At 38.8% G+C, this 22,585-nt stretch overlaps 1 protein-coding gene across 1 annotated transcript in view; it reads left to right on the forward strand.

Annotated features, from left to right (window-relative positions):
* Nucleotides 1–21,592, forward strand: part of LOC113227340 (trichohyalin-like) — a 127,584-nt gene extending 105,992 nt beyond the window's left edge. The window contains exons 9-16 of the mRNA XM_026460232.1: nucleotides 8,456–8,629; nucleotides 9,421–9,623; nucleotides 12,133–12,214; nucleotides 13,259–13,511; nucleotides 15,353–15,477; nucleotides 16,397–16,491; nucleotides 18,472–18,574; nucleotides 20,774–21,592. Of these exons, the coding sequence (XP_026316017.1) occupies nucleotides 8,456–8,629; nucleotides 9,421–9,623; nucleotides 12,133–12,214; nucleotides 13,259–13,511; nucleotides 15,353–15,477; nucleotides 16,397–16,491; nucleotides 18,472–18,574; nucleotides 20,774–21,460 (1,722 nt within the window). The 3' untranslated portion in view covers nucleotides 21,461–21,592. The remainder of the gene's footprint in view (nucleotides 1–8,455; nucleotides 8,630–9,420; nucleotides 9,624–12,132; nucleotides 12,215–13,258; nucleotides 13,512–15,352; nucleotides 15,478–16,396; nucleotides 16,492–18,471; nucleotides 18,575–20,773) is intronic.
* The last annotated feature ends 993 nt before the right edge of the window (nucleotides 21,593–22,585 follow it).

Consider the following 22,585-nt stretch of genomic DNA (forward strand, 5'->3'; position numbering starts at 1 on the left):
TTTTTTTTTTTTTTTGTTGACGGCGGAAATCTTTATGGGTACCCCTGAGCCCAGGGAGACTCAGGGGTTATGTGGGAACTCTCCCTCCACACTGGAAGGCCTACCCCACTAAAACCCCCCGGGTTTCCCTCTCGCCGGTTGAGTCGGCGCCGTGGGATCAGTGAACATTCACCACGACGCCGCCCTAGCTTGCGCCAGGGCTCCCGCGCCAACGGAGGGACGAGTCGGTTGTCCTCCGACCCGCCCCCCAGACGGGTGAGGCCGTGCAATGCAGGGTCCGGAGTCCCTGTCCAGAGTCCGCTGGTCTCACTAGGGGATCAGGCGAGCAGCGAACTGCCTTCGCCTTCTCCCCGTACGTCTGCGACGAGGCGGGTGCGCGTCCGCCGCGTCCTCGCGCACCCGCTACGCAGCCTCCTTTTGCGACATAACCTCTGTGCAAAAGGAGGCCACCGCCTCCCAGGACTCCTCGCTATCGAGCATGGCGGCAACCACGGTCGGCAACAAGAGGTCCTGCCCTATAGAACAGTATTATACCTACTGTACAAAACTGTAGTTGTCGAACCTACCAACCACCAACACATCACCACGACACTCCATTTTGTACATGCACATGAGACATATGTTTAATCTTTAAGGCTCAATTTACATTGCCGCAAAACAACGAAAATATATAGCATCATTTCAGCCTGTTTGCACCCACTGCTGAGTATAGGCCTCCTTTCTATTGCGCCATTCTTTCCAGTCCCTTGCGAATCGTGTCCAGTGGATTCCAACTAAGGCCTTGATGTCATCAATCCATGGGGCGGGTGGTCTGCCTCTTGATCTTTTTGCGTCTTTCCGCCACCATTCAGTAACGGCTTTCGTCCATCTTCCATCGTCCCTTCTAGCCAAGTGCCCCGCCCACCACCTTGGCTGGATAGCCAAGCTTAAGTGGTACGAGGATTCGTACTACCTTTGTGCGATGTCGAATGTCTACATTGGGTATGTGGTCCAGCAGAGAAATTCATTGCCCTTAGTGGTACTCGAATCTTCTGCACGTGGTCTTTTGTGAGCGACCATGTCTCGGAAGCATAAGTAAGTATAGATAGGACACATTGGTTGAACACCTTGGTCTTCAGACATTGAGGAATTGTGGACTTGAACACATCTTCCTACTTATTGAAGGCTAGACAGGATTAGGATAGACATTGACCAAGATAGATGTACTCGTCCAGTACCTCTATCATATCAGCCATGAGACGTCCACTGCTGAACATAGACCGGTCGATCGGACGCGGCGTGCATCCATCGGTTACCCGCAGCCCTTACCAGGTCATCCGTCCATCTAGTAGGAGGCCGTCCCACTGAACACCTTCCGGTTCGTGGTCTCCATTCGAGAACCTTTCTGCCCCAACGGCCGTCAGTTCTACGAGCTATGTGCCCTGCCCACTGCCACTTCAACTTGCTAATCCTTCGAGCTATGTCGGTGACTTTCGTTCTTCTACAGATCTCCTCATTTCTGATTCGATCACGTAGAGAAATGCCGAGCATTGCTCGCTCCATAGCTCGTTGAGTGATTTCGAGCTTTTTATGAGGCCCATAGTAAGTGAGTCGTAGGTCATCGCTGGCAACACGCCTGGTCGAAGACTTTTGTCTTCAAGGACTGCGGTATTGCGGACGAGAAGACGTCTCAGAGCTTCCCGAAAGCTGCCCGACCGAGTCGGATTCGAAGATCTCTATAGCGTAATAAAATATAATTATGACAGTTGTGTATCGTACAAACTTGATACGATATGGCACCTAGTACCTACGTATTATTCAGCGAATTACCGAGATTGAGCGAGAATTCTCCAGAAGACTCGCGACCTGCTTTTAGGTCGTATCTAGTCGCGTCCATTTCATTCTGCGGCAATGTGAATTGAGCCTACGACGGTTCACAACTCTATGAAGACGTATGAAGTCAGCATTAGACCAGCGTGAAGGATTATAGCCTAAATTCTCATCTTAGACCCGTTGCCAGAATTGGGGGTGAATTTTTTTAAATTTCTTTTTACGTACGTATCGACACGATAGTATTTTGTATCGCGGGTGCCATGGATACATGCATAGACAGCCACAAATTATGCCCAAACTCACGAGATAAATCGGGAAATGAACCCGGGACCACTACGTGGCAGTCCGGCAGCGGCAGGCGGCAGCATGATGATGACAAAATAAGGGCACTGTCTACAACTATCTTACCAACCAGCTTACTCTATTTCGTCATTTACATACTTTTTTATACATACTTACTTTACTACATACGTCGGGAACCAGTACACCATACCATTAATTTGTACAACATACCATACCCACTATTGTTTGTTCAAACGTAGATCTTGGATAACGGGTCGAAATCGCGTGCATCTTTACGTTATCCATTTTCTTTTTTACCTGCGGTTTGTTTAATGTCTACAAAAATTTGTTGCCTTAATAAAAGCCACATCATTTTAGTCACAAATCTGATTACATTTTTTTTCAAAATGGCGGAACAGTGCGCTGTATAATAAAATGTTACAGCACTATTATAGCGCCTTTTACCTTTTCCGGAAATGTATAATCGTAAATGGAAATTATAGGAAAAGGTCTTACTGAACTGAACTGAGGAGAACGCCTAACTGACGTAGCGTGTTTCAGTTTTAACCGCCGTTTAGAGAGTGTATTGTGCAATTACTAACCGTTTAATTTCTCTATAATGGCGTGTCTTGATTTATTGCGCTAGCGCACGAGGATTTTAATACGCCGCTATCGGGTTGACTTAGCTAAGACTTAAGACGATTTTACCAATGCAATGGACGTGAGAATCAGACAGCATCCCTCCAGACACGAACCAGGAAATATTTAGCTTTGTTATAGTTTGGCGTTTTACAGATTGAAGTTCGCGCTAGATGATGTATACAGGTTGTCCCAGATCGAGTGGTCCAAAAAAAAATCTCGAATGACATGATATTCCTATTCAGTATTAGTTATAAAATTGGGCTATCCTTAGTATTTATACAAATGTTTAGAATATCTATGACATTTCAGGTCTTTAATACAATTTATGAAATTGTGAAGACATTATTCGACACAAAGTGCTCAAATTTGCCCTGAAATTCTTTTTTTTTATGTTTTGTATTCGGACGAACTTCGGGCTGAGAAAATGTATTGGCGGGTTTGTGCACATTAATATAAAAACTACTTTAACTATTTACAATGAAGTAGAAAAAAATCAGAGTCCTAGCTTTATGGGAACATTTTTAAATTAAGATTTTTCGTATTAACTTTGAACATTTACCAAAAAATAATATGTAATTTTTTTAAGTTTTTTTTTTATTGAATATCACGATGTTCGACGACCGTGATTTTCAATTATTTTTGTGAAATTACTCCACTTGTTTATTAATAATATAATTGATTGTATTAATTGTAACAAATATATTTCTTTTTTGAAATATTTTGGTTTTGAGAAAGAAAAAAAGTTTTTGTTGAAACCATAATTTTATTTCATAATTTACAATACATTTTCATAATGGCGTGAGTACGCGATTGCCGGTTGCTTGTATCTTACACAAGACACAAGTTTGCGCGGCGCGATTTTAGATCCGAAAAAAATATTTAATTTCCAATAACTATTTTGTTTTGTTATTTTTAATCATCCGGGGATTTCAAAAGGAGGTATAGTTGACGAAATATTATGTCGTCTGATCTCTTTATCTTTCGAGTACAATAGGATAAAAGTATGAGCCGTCTCGGTTACGCTCGTGCCATCTGTATAGTGCAAACAACCAGTCTAAGCACTTGTACGCATTGGCACTTAACTCTGAACTTCATAATCTTCACGCGGGTTTAACTTTGCTGAATTAGTAAGAAAAGAGCGGTAGTCGGTTTTTATGGAGTACATACAATTTAAAAAAATAAACGGCCTTATGACTAAAGAAACAATTCAGAAAAAGCATGACTCGTGTGATGGACCAAGATCATTAAATCCGTGTACGCTTTGAGTTTTATTACACTATTGTAATAGCAAAGATGCGAACGATAACATTCATCGGTGCAAATAATATTTCTTCAACTATACTATCTACTCGATGTGTAGAATACAAGTTTAGGTAATATACAATATTCTGCTTATTACGATTTCTTTGTGTTGATAAATAAGGTTCAATTTTGTGACTATATTTGCAAAGTATTAGCAACAGTGACACCGGGGCTATGAAAAAGTTTATTAATAGTCCGACGGCGTTGTGCGATTTATGACAGCGCAACACGCACCGGGGCGATCTAATCAACTAAAATTGGGTTGAAATTACGATTTTATGCCTATTTGCTTCTTTGATCGATTGCACGAAGAAATAAGGCTTTTAATACTTATTGCCAGACTCAATCATTGCGACCCCATTTTGGCAAGAAAAAAACGCAATTTATAATTTTGATGGAAAAGTTATTTGCCTAGCTCGATTCAGATTTTTACGTATACGTTGTGATTTAAATAAATAATCGAGTTCTTAAGTTTTCGCGACTGTTACACATAGGAAATGAAACTATTTTTCCGGATTTAAATCGTGTATATTGTTTTTTCAAACAAAGGACCCGAAACATTAGTTCGTTTGAAAAAGAAATGTACGCGATTTAAATTCGAAAAAATAGTTTCATTTCGTATTCTAAATAAATCAGTTTTCGTCAAAATTGTTACGTCCAGTACTGTTGCAAAGAACGACTTGTAATCTGACTTATACATATTTAGGAAATGAAACTAATTTTCCGGATTTAAATCGCGTATATTTGTTTTTTTAAACAAACTGACGTTTCGGGCCCTTTACAGGTCCCATGGTCACGGTTGACTGAGGTGGTACAGTCTTCAACCAGTTATGTCTAATATTGATGCAAACCACCCTATTTTTTCATTCAAGTGTAACAATAGCGAAAATCTAAGAACTCGATATTATGCATATTTTTTGTTTCTTAACTATAATTAAGAGTATCTATGTAACAATATAATGTGTAGCTAAGTTAAATCGCACACTCGCTGTAATAAGGCCACGTTATTTAGTAGCAGAGTAGAGCTCCTTGTGAAAGAGTTCGTCCAGGGAAGTACTGCCGCCAAGCAGTAACGTGAGCATTACTGTGTTCCGGTTTTGAAGGATAAGGGTGACACATAGGACTTGTTAACTTATGTCTCAGGGTGACGGGCGCAGTGGCAGTGCCCCTAAGATCGTTGTGATTTAAAGCTCTGAATGGCACTGCAACTATTATAGATAAACGTCTCGCTTACCACCAGGCGCACGACCAATTCGTCCTGTCTCTTAATATTATAAAAAAAAGAATCAAACCTGTGACTCCTTTTGCAATATGGAATGGTCTTATATGTAGTCTGTGTCTCAACCATGACTTTACAGTAGTGATGAAAAAGTCTCGTATGCACTTGTACTAAACTTAAATTATTACTTACATTAATAAGACACTCTTAACACAAAGTATTAAAGGCACTTAAGTCATTGGTTTAAGAATCTATACGACCTCAAATGGCTGTAAAAAAAATATAGGAAAATTGAGTATATACACTGATTACCATACGGCGTGAAAACATGATTCCCAAACATTTTCACGATAGAAAAAAACACAAACTTACCTCGAACTTTTACAAGAAAACCGCTTTATTCCAGAGGTTCTTTACATATAACAATGATTTTTTTAATATCAACTGAACTAAATAGAACACGTATAGTATACGATATATATTTAACCGACTTCAAAAAAGGAGGAGGTTCTCAATTCAACTGTATGTTTTTGTTTTTTTTTTTTGTATGTATGTTACGCAATAACTCCGGTATTTGTGAACCGATTTTCATGATTCTTTTTTTGTTGGAAAGGGGGTACTTCCATAGTGGTCCCATTTCATTTTGAAGAAAATCATCCACCTCGAAGTGTGGCTGTTCACGCATGAAGATTCATTTTTATAAATAGCGCCTAATTTAATTTAGGGGCAATTACTTTAATGGTTGATTTTGCTGTTTCTCCAATTCAAGGCGTTTTTCTTTCAATATACTTTGATTAGTGTCGTAGTGAGAACGTATTTTTATTATCTCCAGGGTCAAGTCCTGTATAGTGGCGAACTAGGGGATATTTCAATAAAACTTAGCAAATAAACGTAATTCCACGTACTTTTGAGGTCGGTTTTTTTAGTACTCTGTACTGAGATTATTTTCAAATGGCTTTAATTTCGTTTGTAAAAAAAAATGTGTTCTGAAATAAAGCCAGTGGCCCTGCCGCTCTTCCCAAGCAAAATGAACCTTATTAGTAAGGGAAAAATTTTAATTCTAGATTTCTAGTTAGACGATTAGAAGGCAGAGTCGATAACCATCTAAAACAACTATGCAAATTAATTAGATTAGTAATTTGCACGCGATTATCAAATACCTCAACGATTGACGGAACCAATTAAGTTTTTCGCTCGTCTTTTTACTCGATTTGCATCGTCTGCTGGTTATACATATTTACATTCTAATCACTTGAGAATTTTCTTATTACTTTTTGCTGCTTTTAAAACACAAAAAAGACAGTTCTTTGCTGTTTTTTTTTTCTCGTAAGAGAATCACCACTTATAATTATTAACCTATCAGTGCCATGTAGTGTCCTTAGTCCATGTAGGTTCGCGAGCTGTTCCACAAAAATTAAAATTACACTATTCAAAGCGTACAGCCAATAATTTTACTCGAATCGCCTGTGGGCTAAGTATACGAAACGTGCTTTTAACGCCTTACGCGTACAATACAATAAAGCTTTCAGGATGCTAGTTGGGTCTGCTGAGATGGTGCAGTGCGTCAGGTATGTTCGCAGAAGTGCACATAAATGGCTTCCAAACGATAATGCGAAATAAATAGTATCGATTATGGGTCGTGTCAGAAGTAGTCCCAACGGTATCCTGAAAATGGTTGCATACAGATTTGTTTGTCCAATCTTAATGTACTGGGTGATCGTATCAGAAATGATGAGATACGTAGAAGAACGAAAGTCACCGACTTAGCTCAAAGGATTAGCAAGTTGAAGTGGCAGTGGGCAGGGCACACAGCTCGTAGAACTGACGGCCGTTGGGGCAAAAAGGTTCTCGAATGGAGACCACGAACCGGTAGGCGTTCATTGGGACGGCCTCCTGATGGACGGATGACATGGACCCCCATTCTCCGTCCGACATCCGTCCGAAAAAATAACTGTCAAATAAGTAATACTCGACCAAATTAAAAGACAACGTCAAGCATGAAGCTTCACTCGCATCATGCGTCCTTTAATTTGGTCCAGTATTACTTATTTGACAGTTATTTTTTCGTAAGGACGGCGGGTAACCGATGGGTGCACGTCGCGTCCGACCGGCTAGTCTGGCAATCTTTGGGGAAGCCTATGTTCAGCAGTGGACGTCTTCCGGCTGATATAATGATGATGAATGTAATGATGAATGATGAATGGTTGGGCAAGTCAAATCTGTTTTTATGTGTATACCTAATAAACAAATAGTTGTAGTGTTGTTATGATGTATTATAATATTAATCTAATTTAAGTGAAAATAGGAAACGAAACTATTTTTCCGGATTTAAATCGCGTGTATTTGTTTTTTCAAACAAATGTGGTTTGTTCATTTCCTATGTGTAACAATCGCGAAAACCTAAGAACTCGTTAAGTGAAAATGTAACTTTTATTTATGACACCAAATAACGGGACGAACAAGTCGTGCGCATGCTGTTATGCGACACGCCTGCCCATAGCAGTTGTAGAACCACAAAGATCTGAGCGGCACTGTCTCTGCACCCGTCACTCTGAGACATAAGTTGACAAGTCCCATGTGCCTGTAATTTCACCTTCACAATCAGAACGCAGTAATGCTCACATTATTGCTTGGCGGCAGAAATAGGTAAGGTGGCTGTACTTCCCTGGAAGAACTCTTTCACAAGGAGCTCTACTGCTACTCCTGTCAACCTTTAAAAAGGTTTAATAAACCTTTAATACTCGACAGGCTGAGGTCTCTGCCTGCCCTGATAGGAAAAGAGCGTGTAATGTATATAATACTAAAAAAGATCAGATGTTACGTTGTTGTACATGTTTAACGTCGTCATACAACTTTTCTGAGCTTGGAAAGATAGACAGTAAATCTATATTACACTCGTGAAGAGATAGAGAATGCAATATAGTGCATTACAGTGCCAGCACATATATATTACATATCGGGATTTTTTTTTAAAAAAGGCGATGTATAATATTTACATCCTGGTACGAAGGCGAAGACTGACTTCAGCTTTGTAGAGCGTGTGACATGTTGTCGCTAATGTTTGCGACGGAATTAACTCTCTACAAATCTGAAGGTAGCCGATTATGGCAGATAGACTTGGCCTAACGCTCTATATTGCAAGGTATTGCACCTGTTTTTATGTCCATTTGGCTTACGGATATTTTTCCTCTATTTCAGCGCTACCTAGGTCTTCCAGTAATGCTAAAAGCAGGCGAGTACTCACCGAACAACCCTCTACTGCGCGGCGAACGGACCTCCGGTGACGCTCTGTTAGGACTAGGCGAATATGAGCGTAGAAGAAACACTCTGCGCAAAATACGACAGCAACAGTATAGAGAATATCTTGATGAGGTGAGCTTTGTAAACTTCTAACCTGTTCTGGTTGCCTGGTACTAGTTTCGGTTAGTATTACTTTATATACGTTTTTACGTTATTGCTTATGTATGAAATAAATAAAATCAGTTTTTGCTTTGTTCGTACATATTATATGATTGAATCATATGAAAAAAAAATATATTTTTGTTTTTTATGATACCAAGTGACGGGACGGACATATCGTGGGCCGGGCTAAGCGACACGCCTGTCCATAACAGTTGCAGTGCAGCTCAAAGGGCACTGCCACTGCGCCCGTCACCCTGGGACATAAGTTGACAAGTCCCATGTGCCTGTAATTTCACCAGCAACCGTACCCTTCAAAACCGTAGCGCAGTAATGCTATCATTACTGCTTGGCGGCAGAAATAGGTAAGGTGGCAGTACTTCCCTGGACGTACTCTTCCACAAGGAACTCCACTGCTACTATATGTAATGTAAGAGCCAATGTGGATGAAAATGTGAGGATAGATTGACCTCGTGAATTTGTTTAAAAAAACCAGTGCTGTTTTATTAAACAAATTGACATTATTATGATGTGAACGTTATTCAAAACCAAAACCAAAGTAACTATACCTCAGTGGCCCAGCGGTTAACACTGGGCGCTAGATCCCCTAGAGTTCCTGGTTCGATACACAGTAGCACCACTTTTGAACGAACTTATCTTAATTGGTTCTAGTCTTGCTGCTTTATTACGCACAGTACATAGAATTCAAGTGTAATTGGTTATCTGGCTTATTGTTATTATAATTTCTATTTCTATTTTTACAGCAAGCAAGGAAAAAACAAGAAGCCAAAGAGCAAGTGGAAAGAGAACGTCGTCAGAGAGAAGAAAGAGAGAGACAGATAGAAGACAAGGAAAGGTTGGAAATAGAGACAGATAGCTCCAGTCCAGAGCTAAGAAGAGCCAGTGTTAATTATGTGCCCGAAAGGAGAATTGAGAAGAGGCAACTTGCCAAACATTTTAGTAGAAGGTAAGTAATATAAGGATATAGTAGTGAAATCAGAAATTTTATTTTACTCGGTACAACAACAATTTAAAAAGCAAAGATTTATATTGACCGTTTTTTGGTAAATCTAGCTTGCGTCAATTACTGTTGTCCATATTCTCATTTTCATAAAATTAAGTTATTCTAAAAATTAACATTAAAAATAAACAAAACTATCTACAATAAAAACATAGTAAAAAGTAAAGCGATGTAAAGTGTGCAATCCTGACCTACACAACGGCTTGCATTAAAATAATAATATTGACAATAAAACAAAAAATAAACCAATTTAATTTTATTTTTAACCGACTTCAAAAAAGGAGGAGGTTCTCAACTGGACTGTATTTTTATTTGTATGTAACGCGATTACTCCGATTTGCAGAACCGCTTTGGATGATTCTTTTTTGTTCGAAAGAGAGTGCCTCAGTATTGGTCTCATTTAAATTTGAAGAATATATTCCACCTCTAAGGGTGTAAACTAGGGGATGAATCCGGTTTCGCGCAGTTTCCGGTTACTGATTCCAATAAAATGAAATTGCACGAACGCGAAAAAATTGTTTTTGTACAAAAAAAAAATATTATTACTTTATTGATTTATAATTAGTGGAATGAATAGAAACAGAAAATTGTGACCGTACCCCTGGTCGGGCGCTTCGGCGAGGACAGTAGGGTTTATGATAAGGAGTTCAGGGTAATCGATCTGCCCTCGTAACATATCAAAAAGAAAACCCAAAAAAAATGTGAAGTAGAAATTAGAAACATTTGAATGAATAAAATAAATAAAAGAAATTTAAAAAAATACAATAGCAACACAACACAGTAAGGCAAGTATCCTATCGTCGCTTTACTTTCTGAAACTCCTATCTTAATCGCTAGGACCGCCCAGTTACCACGCCTTCGTGTACTTTAATGGCGAATCTTAATTCTATTTACTAGGCAACAACATTTAAATTCCTCTGAATAATACAACCGCGCGGTTTTCAAGACCAAATTCGGACGCTCATTTAAGTTACAACGTAATAGTTAAATGAATAGAGCTTATTTTGCCATGACAGTTAGACGCACGCGGTCGATGCGCGGCGACAACGCGGACTCCGCGAGGGATGAGCGCGGTGAAATTCGTGTCGAATAAACGCGCCCTTAACATTGACTTACAATTATATGGACGTCGGGTCCGCGCTAAAAAGTGTCCGCACTTGTAAGGCGCTAAAATCGTATACAGAGCGCCAAACTCCGCTTTAGTCTTCATTTGTTCTACTGACAGCGCGATACTGCGATGACATTACAATTTAAATTTCGAATAGGTTGACTTGGGACATTTTTTTTCGTGGTTTCTGTATTAGACCCGTCGTCAATTTATTTGTAAGTCAATGGCCCTTAACCACAAAGTTACCAAAATGCTAAAATGGATTGTATATACAAATTTTGCAGGCTGATTTCAATTCACTTTTCCTTCATTATATTCATACACTGCCTTTTACCTATTCTTAAAGTTATGCGTCCAAATTATCACCCTTGATAAGAAATTTAAAATAAATAGAAAGATATGCCATCTCCAGAATAATCACTCTTTATAAGATACGAGTTTGAGAAAGTAAAGCATCGATATAATACGCTAACAACAAGGCGGTCTCATTGATAAGTAGCAATTTTTTATTATTACACGAACTGGTAAAATGGTCGGTGTTATATAACTTATAAGACGGAAGTGAATAGGCGCTTTCCTGACAAGCAAGTTCTAACCTCGACGATAAGCGTCACGTAGCCCTTAGTGATATTGTGATTAAATGTTTTCCTACAACTTATAAAAAAGACTCCGCTTCCTGTGATTTTTAAATATAATATGGGAGACCCGCGTTCCCGTTATGTCGTAACGACAGACAGTCGTGCAGTTTAAAGTGTCGTGTCTTGTATATTTAAATGAACTTGTTCACACATACAGACAGACAGTCTGTCTTAACAATGAGAAGAGCTAGAACGACAGTCGTTTGACGTTAAATAAAACGTCACGACAAAAATGTGACGACAGATAATCGCAGCTTTAAAAGATTCGGTCGTGCAAACGGCAAGGCAGCTGCCGTCAACCGATAAATTGTCGTCACGATCTACTGGGAACAGCTAGACACGACAGTCGTTCAACGATAAAATAAACGTCCACGACACAGTCACGACAAATAGTCGTGACATGGGAACAGGCTAGACGCGACAGTCGTCCAACGATAAATAAAACGTTACGACATATAAGGAACGCGCCCTAAGAATTTAAGCCTGTAGACACTCTCAACATAAATAGATAATACACCATACATCCCGCTTTGAGCGGGACAGTCCCGCTTTTAAGCTTCGTGTTCCGCTGTCCCCAAATTACTTAACTATGTCCCTTTGTTGTGTGAAAATTGTAATAAAAAATAAGGGTCACGTTAACCTTCCTGAATTTACTTAATTTTGGTCTAAAGTGTCAAACCAGGTCATAGTAATCTGCTCATGATTGCAGTAAAGTGGACATGGGCGTGCAAGTGGGCATCAGCAGACCGCTGTCCGTAGCCGTGCAAACAGATGACTCAGCTTTATACAGGGTGAGTGTTTAAATGTTTAAATAAATTATGATGAGATTTAATACTTAAGTAGGTTTGATTTTTAGACTCTGAGACATAAATTGACAAGTCCCTGTGCCTGAAAAAATATAAAAATACGGCATAAAAAGTCCAGTCGAACCGAAAGAATTTTTCTTTGTTTTGTTTCGTTAAATAAAATCCAACTCCGATTTTTTCGAATATTATTCTCTTAAGTTCACTATCGGATCAACACTGAGCTGCTCGTCTTTACCTCTTATAGCATTCATTAAGGTGGTAGTAGTGCGAAGTTAGGCATGAAAACCACAGAGCGATCCTAAATAGTACTAAAATAGTCAATACAACAACTAAACAAGTAATGCGCGAAGTTAGGTTCGAATACCATAGAAGGATCCATAATAAAATAGTCAGCAGAAGAACTAAATGGGTAAAGCGTAACATGTATCAATAAGTTAACAAAGTGTTTTCACAAAAAGTATGAATATCATGGTAGCTAAAACATTATGACTATATCATCCGTTGTTTGTTACACGGTGACGAAAATATTTAGTTAATTTGATTCTTATTAGTGTAGCCTAAAGATGCTGTCAGTTGCGTGTACAATGTCCATGTTATGTGCAGCGTTTTTTAAATCGTTCTGCACGTCGAAGAAGATTCACAACTCTCGGAAAATGTGTGGCGTCTCCAAATCTGCCGTCAGGTAATTAAAGCTAAGTGAGCGGTTAAGTGACAATATATTTTTTTGAGACATCATAAAGAACCATAACCCAGTTTTAGAATATTAAAATTGTTTAATGATATTTCAGCCACGCATCGTTAACGTAAATTCCGACAAGTCGAATACGTTAAAAGAGAACTTTGTGCTCTATTTTTTGCTATTTAAAACGGTTATTTGACCATTTGTCACTTAACCGCATTTTAGTTAGTGGACGGCAGAAATGTGTGGCGGACTATGGCCTAAAACCCTCGCCTGATGGAAGACCCGTGCTCTGCAGTGAGAAGTATAAATGGTTTGATGATGATGTTTTAAATGTTCTTTTCACCCAGCTGTCGCCATCCCTGACGAAAATGCAGCTAACGCAAGCGGAACGCGAGTTATCACCACGTACAGTAGTGGAGTTGCACGAAGATCAGCCCGGAGAACACGAAGATCGGGCCGCGCAGCACGAATCTCGGCCCGTACAACACGAAGATCGGCCTATACAGTCCGACGACCGGCCCATACATCCCGCGCCGTGGGTCAGGGAAGCCCAGCGGTGGGACAAGAGTGCACGGAGACGCAGTTATGGAGATTTTGACGGCAAGTCACGCATCCAAAATAACTTTAATCGTTTTTCTGTCATAATTATTAATACAAAGATCGAACACTCAGAAAAAACACTCAGAAAAAATTTCTTCGATCCGGTCGGATTTGAACCGACGTCTTCTTGCATACCGTGCCAGACGCTATACCAACTAAGCCACGGAACGAATCATCGGACCTCACGAATTTTTCTATGTGCTTGCGTCGTGTCTTTGTACTTGGTCTTTCAACGACTTTTTAGTCGTAGCGCCATCTATGAGAAATCTATTGCAGATTTATTTATTATTGCGTTTTTCTGTCGTTATGTAATGTGTGGAAAAGTTTTTAACAAAATACCGGATCGATTTAAATCCCTTTCTTTGACTAGATTTAAAAGGGGATTGTGCACTTGGCTTTAAGAACATTTATTCTAATCGATTGACGATTTTTTGAAATGTACAGATCCTAAAAGATCCTAAATGATTAATCTTAAAAAATGAAATTATCTCATAGATGGCGCTACGTCTAAAAGTCGTTGAAAAACCAAATACAAAGACACGACAACAAGCACATAGAAAAATTCGTGAGGTCCGCTGGTTCGTTCCGTGGCTTAGTTGGTATAGAATCCGGCCGGATCGAAGGAATTTTTTCTCGTGATCTTTGTATTAATAATTATAACAAACTAGTGGAGTAATTTCACAAAAAAAATTTGATTCATAATATACCCACCTTATTTAAAGCAAATAAATGATATTCTGTTGTACTCTATTCCATTGGTGTGATTATTCTGGGTAGTGCCTCGAAGTGACCCAGGTCTGTGGACTACAACGCCTTTGTCAACCCATTACAAAGCATAACTTAAGGCGAGTCACTGGAGGTGAAGTGGAAAAAACTATTTTACCAGATCAAATGGTTTAGGTATTTACTATTCAATATCGGTGTTACAAAAAATATAATCCACGTCTAAGGATCTTGCCTTAGAATATACTAATTTGTTTCACAATAGGATGTACTTTACTCGATCACATTAAAAAAACGAATTATTTAAGAACAAAATATCTAACTTTGCACGTAATTTTTATATTAGATATTTATCTTTAAATACTACAGAGAATCTGCTAAATTTTGGTTTTCAACTGAAGCCTTATAGTTATTAAATACACATTGATCCCGAAATTTGAAAATTGCCCAGCGGCTTAACGACACGCCACGCCGCCCGCTGCCCATCAGTTGCCATCGGGCGCTTGTCGAAGACTGATCTGTGTCAATTTTTCCCCGCCTGTTCTTATTTTATTCATATTAAGGGCGCGTGTACACGCTAAGAAATTCGACGTGTCTGCTACAGAAAAGATGAGAATGGTCTTGTACAAGACAAGAACTTTTGTCGGATCTAGCCACGAAAACATGTCATGTCTGTTGCAAACGAGAAAATGATGAGTATGTACACGATACGAATGCTTTCGGATAGACGTGTGTAAGGTAAAATGTGTCAGTGCATTAAGAGTCTTCCAGGCACCTGTCGTTTTACTACCGACTGTAGGAAGAAATATGTTGTTTTTTATGTTGACTACTTAGCAACACCCGTCTATGCTCATAAACGTTCGTTTACTGACAATGCACCTCACTCGTTGTTGTTTCGGGGATTGACAAGATTTTTTTCTTGTCCGGCGCCGAGGCAGTGTACACAGCTCTGAATTCTTGCATAGACCCGGCTACTTTTCTTAGCGTGGACACGAGCCCTTGCGGGACTTCGTGTCCCCGTCCCCACACCTCACTTCCTAAAACGTAGGCTGGCGTTGAAACACCTCGCCTATAGTTGATAGTTAGTAAATATAACCTGTTCCATGTTTGTATTGCAGATCGTTCATCTTCGCTGACGAAAAAGTCTAATCGCGACAAATTGGTGTCGGACCTGCGTCACACATACATGCCGTCCATATTCGACGCAGACGCCATTCAGATGCGAAATCAACAGGCAGAAAAGGTAGCATTGATACGACATACCTTCCTTTTTACCACAAACCGTTATAGCCTAACCCCTCATGGAAGAATGGCGTAAGTGGATTTACGTCAAAAATGTCTATTGCTTCATGAGATACAGAAAAATATTATAACCCACATCACTTAGTAGCAGTAGAGCTCCGTGTGAAAGAGTTCCTCCAGGGAAGTACTGCAACCTTACCTATTTCTACCGGCACGCAGTAATGTGAGCATTACTGTGTTCCGGTTTTGAAGGGTTAGGGTGCCGGTGAAATTACAGGTATGCGGGACTTGCCAACTTATGTCTCAGGGTGACTGGCGCAGTGGTAGTGCCCCTCAGATCTTTGCGATTTAAAGCTCTGAATGGCACTGCAACTGTCATGGACAGGCGTGTAGCTTACCGTCAGACACACGACTTGTTTGTCCCATCACTTGATATAATAAAAATAAAAAGAATAAAAAATCCTCTCCAATTCTTGTAACTCTATCGACTAATAATCGATAGACTTTTCTGTATCTAATGGAGCAATAAACATTTTTGACGTAATTCCACTTACCATTCTTCCATGAGGGGTTCGATTTTACGATTTGTGTTGTTACGTCAATTTTTTTTTTGTTAATTTTACGGTAGTTTTGATTACATTTAAAACTATTACAAATGTTAATCAGATTCACCAAATTCCTTGACGGTGTGTTGAGCCCGTAACACACATTGGGCTCATGCTGGACTTAAACTCGTTTGTTTGAACTGTGAGGATGAGGATGCAGAGTTTCTGGTGACAAAATTAGTTTGGCAATAAGGATATAGCTATATATATATTTGTAAAATACTAACAACCTCGCAGACATTAATAAACAACAACTTTTTTTCGACGTTTGGCTCCCGTCATTTTATTATTGAAGCTGCTACGTAATGTGTGCAGGAGGCCGCGGAGCGCCGCCAGTTCTACCAGCAAGAGCTGAAAAATCAAATCTTAGAACAACAGCGGATTAGAGAAGAGAGAAAGACCAGAGAAAAGTAAGTGCACTAAATTCTAGCTCCTTTTTTGACAATTTCAAACAGAATTAATTCATAAGGTTCGTTCCGTGGCTTAGTTGGCATAACGCCTGACACGGTATGCTAGGAGACGTCGGTTCGAATCCGGCCGGATTTTTCTAAGTATTCGATCTTTGTGTAACAACAAAGATAATTGTAACAAACTAGTGGGGCAATTTCACAAAAAAAAATTTGAATATCATCGTAGTAAAACATCGGGACATCGGAACATTCAACAAAAACTAGAAAATTATAATTTGAAACAGAAATAAAAACAAAAAACATATTATGACGCCTGTCTTTCACCGAAGCAGGCAGAGGCTCTGAAGGACCATAGGTCCTCCGTTTATTCTTGATACTTTTAACCCGGTTTTTTGTAAGGACATCCTCAATCTTATTAAACAGAAATCACGACTAAAAAATCTTGCAAAGTCGATTCGGGAAAACGTAAAAAAAAATTCCTTCAATGCATTTGTCCCTTTTGTTTTCTTCGAGAAAAAGTTAAATGAAGACTAACTAAGAAACCCAAAAAACAACCTAATCAAATAAAATTAAATTAATAATGTTAAAACAGCAACACAGAATCGGAAAGACAGAATCAATGCTGTCTTTCTACGAGGTGAGCCGACTGGGCCAATGCAACACTTAACACAATGAACACATCAGTCCACTGACAATCGACTCTTAAGTAGCACTGGAGCTCCTTGTGAAAGAGTTCGTCCAGGGAAGTACTGCAACCTTACCTATTCCTGCCGCCAAGCAGTAATGTCATCATTACTGCGTTCCGGTTTTGGAGGGTAAGGGTGCTGGTGAAATTACAGGCACACGGGACTTGTCAATTTATGTCTCAGGGTGACGGGCGCAGTGCCCCTTAGATCTTTGCGGTTTAAAGCTCTGAGTGGCACTTTAACTGTTATGGACAGGCGTGCAGCAGGCGCACGACTTATTCGTCTCGTCACTTGGTATTGTAAAAAGGAAGATCGTGTAAGTTAAACTAAGAAAGTGCTGTAGCCTGAATGCTAAATTACTATAGCCTGAAGCAGTATTTTGAAGAGTGACTGTACCAAATTACTTCCCTTTATACCTACTGTAGCAAAAGCCATTTTTTGTTATGGTAACTTTTGCTTTGCTATTCATCATCATCTACCCATTTATATGTGCCACTGCTGGGCACGGGTCTCCTTTCAGACGAGGGTTTAGGCCATAGTGCGACACGCTGGCGCCGCCCGCAATGCGAGTTGGGGACTTCACACGTTTTTCGAGGGTTGTGAACCTTCTTCAACGTGCAGGTTTCATCACGACGTTTTTCTTCACCGAAAAGATCATGTTAAATTTCAAATTAAATTTCGCACATAAATTGTACTGAAACTCAAAGGTGCGACACTGGATTCGAACCCACGACCTTCTGCTTGAGAGGCAGTAGGTCAAACCATTAGGCTACCACGGTTTCGCTATTATTGTTTTTAATTTATTATTTTTTCTTTAAATAAGTTTATATCGCACATGAAACAAAATACGTCATAACTCAACATTGTGCAATTGAGAAAACACTATTTGAAAATTAAAAATAAATATTAAGTGGATTTTATTGCAAATAATGTGTTTATTTTTATTTATACATAATACTTAATTTTGACGGTTACCGCACTGGACTGCCACGCAAAAGTCTCGGGTTCGATTCCCGGACCGGGAGAAATATTTATATGACCTACATTTATTTCTCTCGTGAGTTTGGGTGTAATTTGAGGTTGTCTATGTGCGTATCCATGGCACCCGCGATACAGGGTTTCCCTAGTGCTACGAGCGTGTGTGTTGAAAATAATTACAATTACAAATTTTAATGCATATTTTTTAATTGCTGCGCCCTAACAGGGTCATGTTGATACTATTTTAATTTTAAGAACTCTATGTAACACATGATAGCAATAGATGCTTTGACTTTGACTTAATGTGCCATTTCAGGATGCTAGAACAAGCTGAGATGCGTCGTCTGGAAGAGCAGTTACGGATGCTGCGGTCCGCGCAGCGCTCGGAAACGCAGAAACAGCAGCACTTCAGCGACAAGGTAAGGCCGATACGGCTCTCGTCGTCCCCGTCCTGACATTAGTATCAGGTTGTATATATTGCACATCGGGAATACTCGGAATACACGACTATATCCGAACGCTGTTGTCGCGTCTATGTTATCGTGTTATTCACAGAACAATAAATACAGTAGAAGTGGTTAGTTAGCGTCCAAAGCATGCCAACAGTAGGTCCCGTTAGACCTACTTGAGCTCAGTCAGCCATTTTGCTTTGAATGGTATGGTTGTGTCTTTCTTTTTGAAATTCTGTAAAGTCGTAGAAAAATGCCATATTGTGCTGTTTTGGAGTGCAAAAAAAAAAATATTACCTGTAGTAGTATTTCATATCATTGGTAAGTTTTATTTTAATAAATTATAATTTTCTGTTTATCGAATTGATTTTTTGTACTGTAACAAACGAAAGTAAACATTACCCCAGAGCAATATGGTCGAGTTTTATCTTTGGGAGAATTAAGTAAACATGTCGAATTTTCCGCGCGTAGTAACGAAAAAAAGTTTAGCGAAAAAATGCTTCATGAGTGTTTTGTTAATTTTAAACTCAATTGCTCGAAATAATGTTCATTATGTAATGTGTGCTTAACGCAAGGCAAGAAGACATCTGTTGTCGAGAAGATACTACTTTCTATTCGTTCAGCTGTTAATCGGACTTGTATATTAAACTGGATCGCGCACTAAGTTAATAAAACGAGACGAGTGAGAGGCTTCAAAGTAGTAATGCGTCTCTTTCTAATAAGGTGTTCATTCATATTTCAGCCATATTGTTTGTAACTTTTTAGTTCTTACGGAAAATGTGACGCTTATCGATGACCAAAACTACTAATAATTATTTCATAATACAAATTAGTATACTTATTTGATATGCTACTTCATAATAGAAGGTTGCATTCTTGATTTTTTTTTTGTATTATTGCAGTAAAAGCATATTACTTTTGAGCTAATTTCATTTAACCAAAATTTAAAAAAAAAATAGACTAGACACTACCAAAGATGATTTTAATTAGCGTTAGTAACTTGTTAGACAAGGACAGACCACTACTTCGAGTTATCTCACGTGACTCGGTTTTTTACTTTTACTTAAAACAAACCTTTACGTAACCCAACAAGGTGTAAATTTGTAATATTGGTATATCGTAGTACGCGATCCAGATGTAATGTATAAATCCGTGGTTAATTGTTCGTCGTAGTCCAGCTACTGTAAAAATATGTCACATGTATATGTATGTTAGGTGAGAACGTTCGCTTTTGAAAGCTAAGTAACTTCGTAGGTCTTAGTCAAACGCGGCAGTTAGTAGGGAGAGGGATGACACATAATCACTTGTACAGTCGATACCCTAGGGTACCCCCAGGCGACCTTTAGGCTCCAATGCCTTTAGGATGTTGATGGGGCTTTTTTTATAATATCTCAAGTAACAAGACAAACAAGTCGTACGCCTGGTGGAAAGCGGCACGCCAACCCATAGCAGCGCAAAGATCTTAGGGACATTGCCACTACACCTGTCATCCTGAGACATAAGTTGAAAAAGTCTCCTGTGCCTATAATTTCACTATCACCCATAACCTTTCAAAACCGGAACGCAGTAATGCTCAAATTGCTGCTTGGCGGCAGAAATAGGTAAGGTATTTCCCTGGACGAACTCTTTTACAAGGAGCTCTATTGCTACTAAAATTGGTCCTACTGGGAATCAAACCATCATCATCATCTAGCGCTCATAGTGCAAACCGTTGTAGCACCGAGATCGTCTTACCTTTAAAGACTTCCACAGACTTTCATGCAACATGTAAATTATCTCACCATCGATTCTTATCACTGTTAATTCAAAAGGCTATTCACAGATCTAACAATACTATTTGTTACTATGCACTTCATTTCAGTTATTTCACTAGATGGCGCTGATTGATCTTACATGACATCTGTTTAATATATTTTTTTAAAACCTCCACAGGCAATGAAACTATTTTTTCGGATTTAAATAGCGTATATTTGTTTTTTCAAACAAGCCGACTTTTTGGGCCCTTCACAGGTCCGTTTGTTTGTAAAATAAATATACGCGATTTAAATTCGAAAAAATAATTTCATTTCCTATGTGTAACAACCTCGAAAACCTAAGAACTCGATATAACCTCTACATGTGATTAGGAAAGATCAGATAAATGTTGTAAAAACTTTTTTAAATTTTCAGATGAAAGAAAATGCAGTAGACTTCGAAAATAAACGCACATCTTTACAAAAAGATATCGACTTTGAACACCAGAAACTTATACGAGCCACGACGCACCTTCCGAAACGAACATCTACATCGCACAGCGACACCGCCCTTTCAAAACTACCCTTCTACTACCCACGGATTAATGACAGGCCACCATTCTCCACTAATATCCCGAAAAATACGCTCTTCAACCCCAGTTACGACGTCGAAAGTTACTTGAGAAAAAACTTAAATCCTTCAAATGAAAGTCTGCTGTCCAGCAGATTGTCCAATTTAGAGATAGATAAACTAAACTGTGATGAAAACGTAATTGTAGAACGGGCGTTAATACACGATGATCCTAAAGATAAAAAAAGGTACGAACCCTCGTTCATACGAAAAAATGTAGATGATTATGTTCAAAATAGCGACGAAATTATACCAGTCTTAAGACATTCGCCCAAAAATGATAATAATTGTAAAGATGATAATTTAAGCGATGCTATGAAGCAAATAGATAATAAATGGAAAGTGCCTGTTGTTCAAAAGAATATATTAAAATCTATACCTAACGAGGAAGGAAAGAATGTAAGTATATTGACGCAGTTAGGCTCTATTAGGAGACAACTGCAGTTAGAACAATTGCGCTTAGACGGTGCGTCTGGCAGCGGTGATATGTAATCCTTCCAAAGCTTAGCTTTTAAAATTAGTGGTTTAATTCAGAATTACGAATTTCGGAGCTAATTGGAATTACTATTCGTAGAACAACCAAAAGTTTACGTTAGTGTTTGGATTTTAGAAGTCATATTTTACGGGATAATATTTATAGAAAGGCTCCGAACCTTGGACTTTAGAAATGGTACTTTATCGTTGCATCTTTTAGTGGTCACCTTTAAATTATATCAAACAAATTTAAATGATGATAGGAAAATGTTTTGAGGAAAATTAGGTTGGTATTTTTAATATTGGAGATGGTTTAAACAAAAATTAAAAACGTGACGTAATCTCGAAGAAGGACAAGTGAAATTCCCTGCCTACAGACTTATTCCCTGAGCGCTATCTCTTAGGCCTTTTCAAGGCGAGAGTGAATAGGCATTATTTATGTATGCATGCTCCATCGTTGACCTTTATCACTTTCGATCAGGAGAGATTGAGGTCAAATTCGCACTTATTTTAACGATAATAAATAGACATAATTGATTTTGTCTATCCTCATTGTCTTTGTTTTCCCTGTTACTGCGATTGAGTGAAAAAAATTGGCGGATTTTTGTAGTTACAGTTTTTACACGAATTAATTTTAGTGTACATACATTACTTTTTGAGTTTCTCAATTAAAAAAATTTAGTTTAGTGGGACTACATTTTGATGAAATAAAAATATGTATAGTGTGGCCTAAAGTTCAACTTTACTGACTCACTCAGTAACTCATTAAAGTCAATTAATTTCTTTACATTAAAATCTTTTTGACAACTTGTAGGTGTTAATTAAAAAAATAAAAACTCAATTTTGGTAACAGAAAGAAGAAGAGTAAATGAATGATTGTTCAGCAAAGTGTTTCTTTATGTATGCAAACGGCAAAACAGCAAATCTGAACCGGAAAGACAATATCTCTTCCACCACTCTGTCTTTCCCCTGGTGTACCCTGATATACCCCACAGAGTAATCTACGCCTAGACCTCGGTGAGTTCGAGTCCGGGATTCGGACGTATAATATTAAAATAAGTTTTTTTATAAGTGCGAGATGAAGGTCAAATACCTCCATCTCATCTGATGGAGAGTGACGATAAGTTCGACGATGTAGCATGC

Source organism: Hyposmocoma kahamanoa, unplaced genomic scaffold (assembly GCF_003589595.1).
Source record: "Hyposmocoma kahamanoa isolate Upper Pololo Valley unplaced genomic scaffold, ASM358959v1 210, whole genome shotgun sequence".
Classification (NCBI taxonomy): Eukaryota; Metazoa; Arthropoda; class Insecta; order Lepidoptera; family Cosmopterigidae; genus Hyposmocoma; species Hyposmocoma kahamanoa.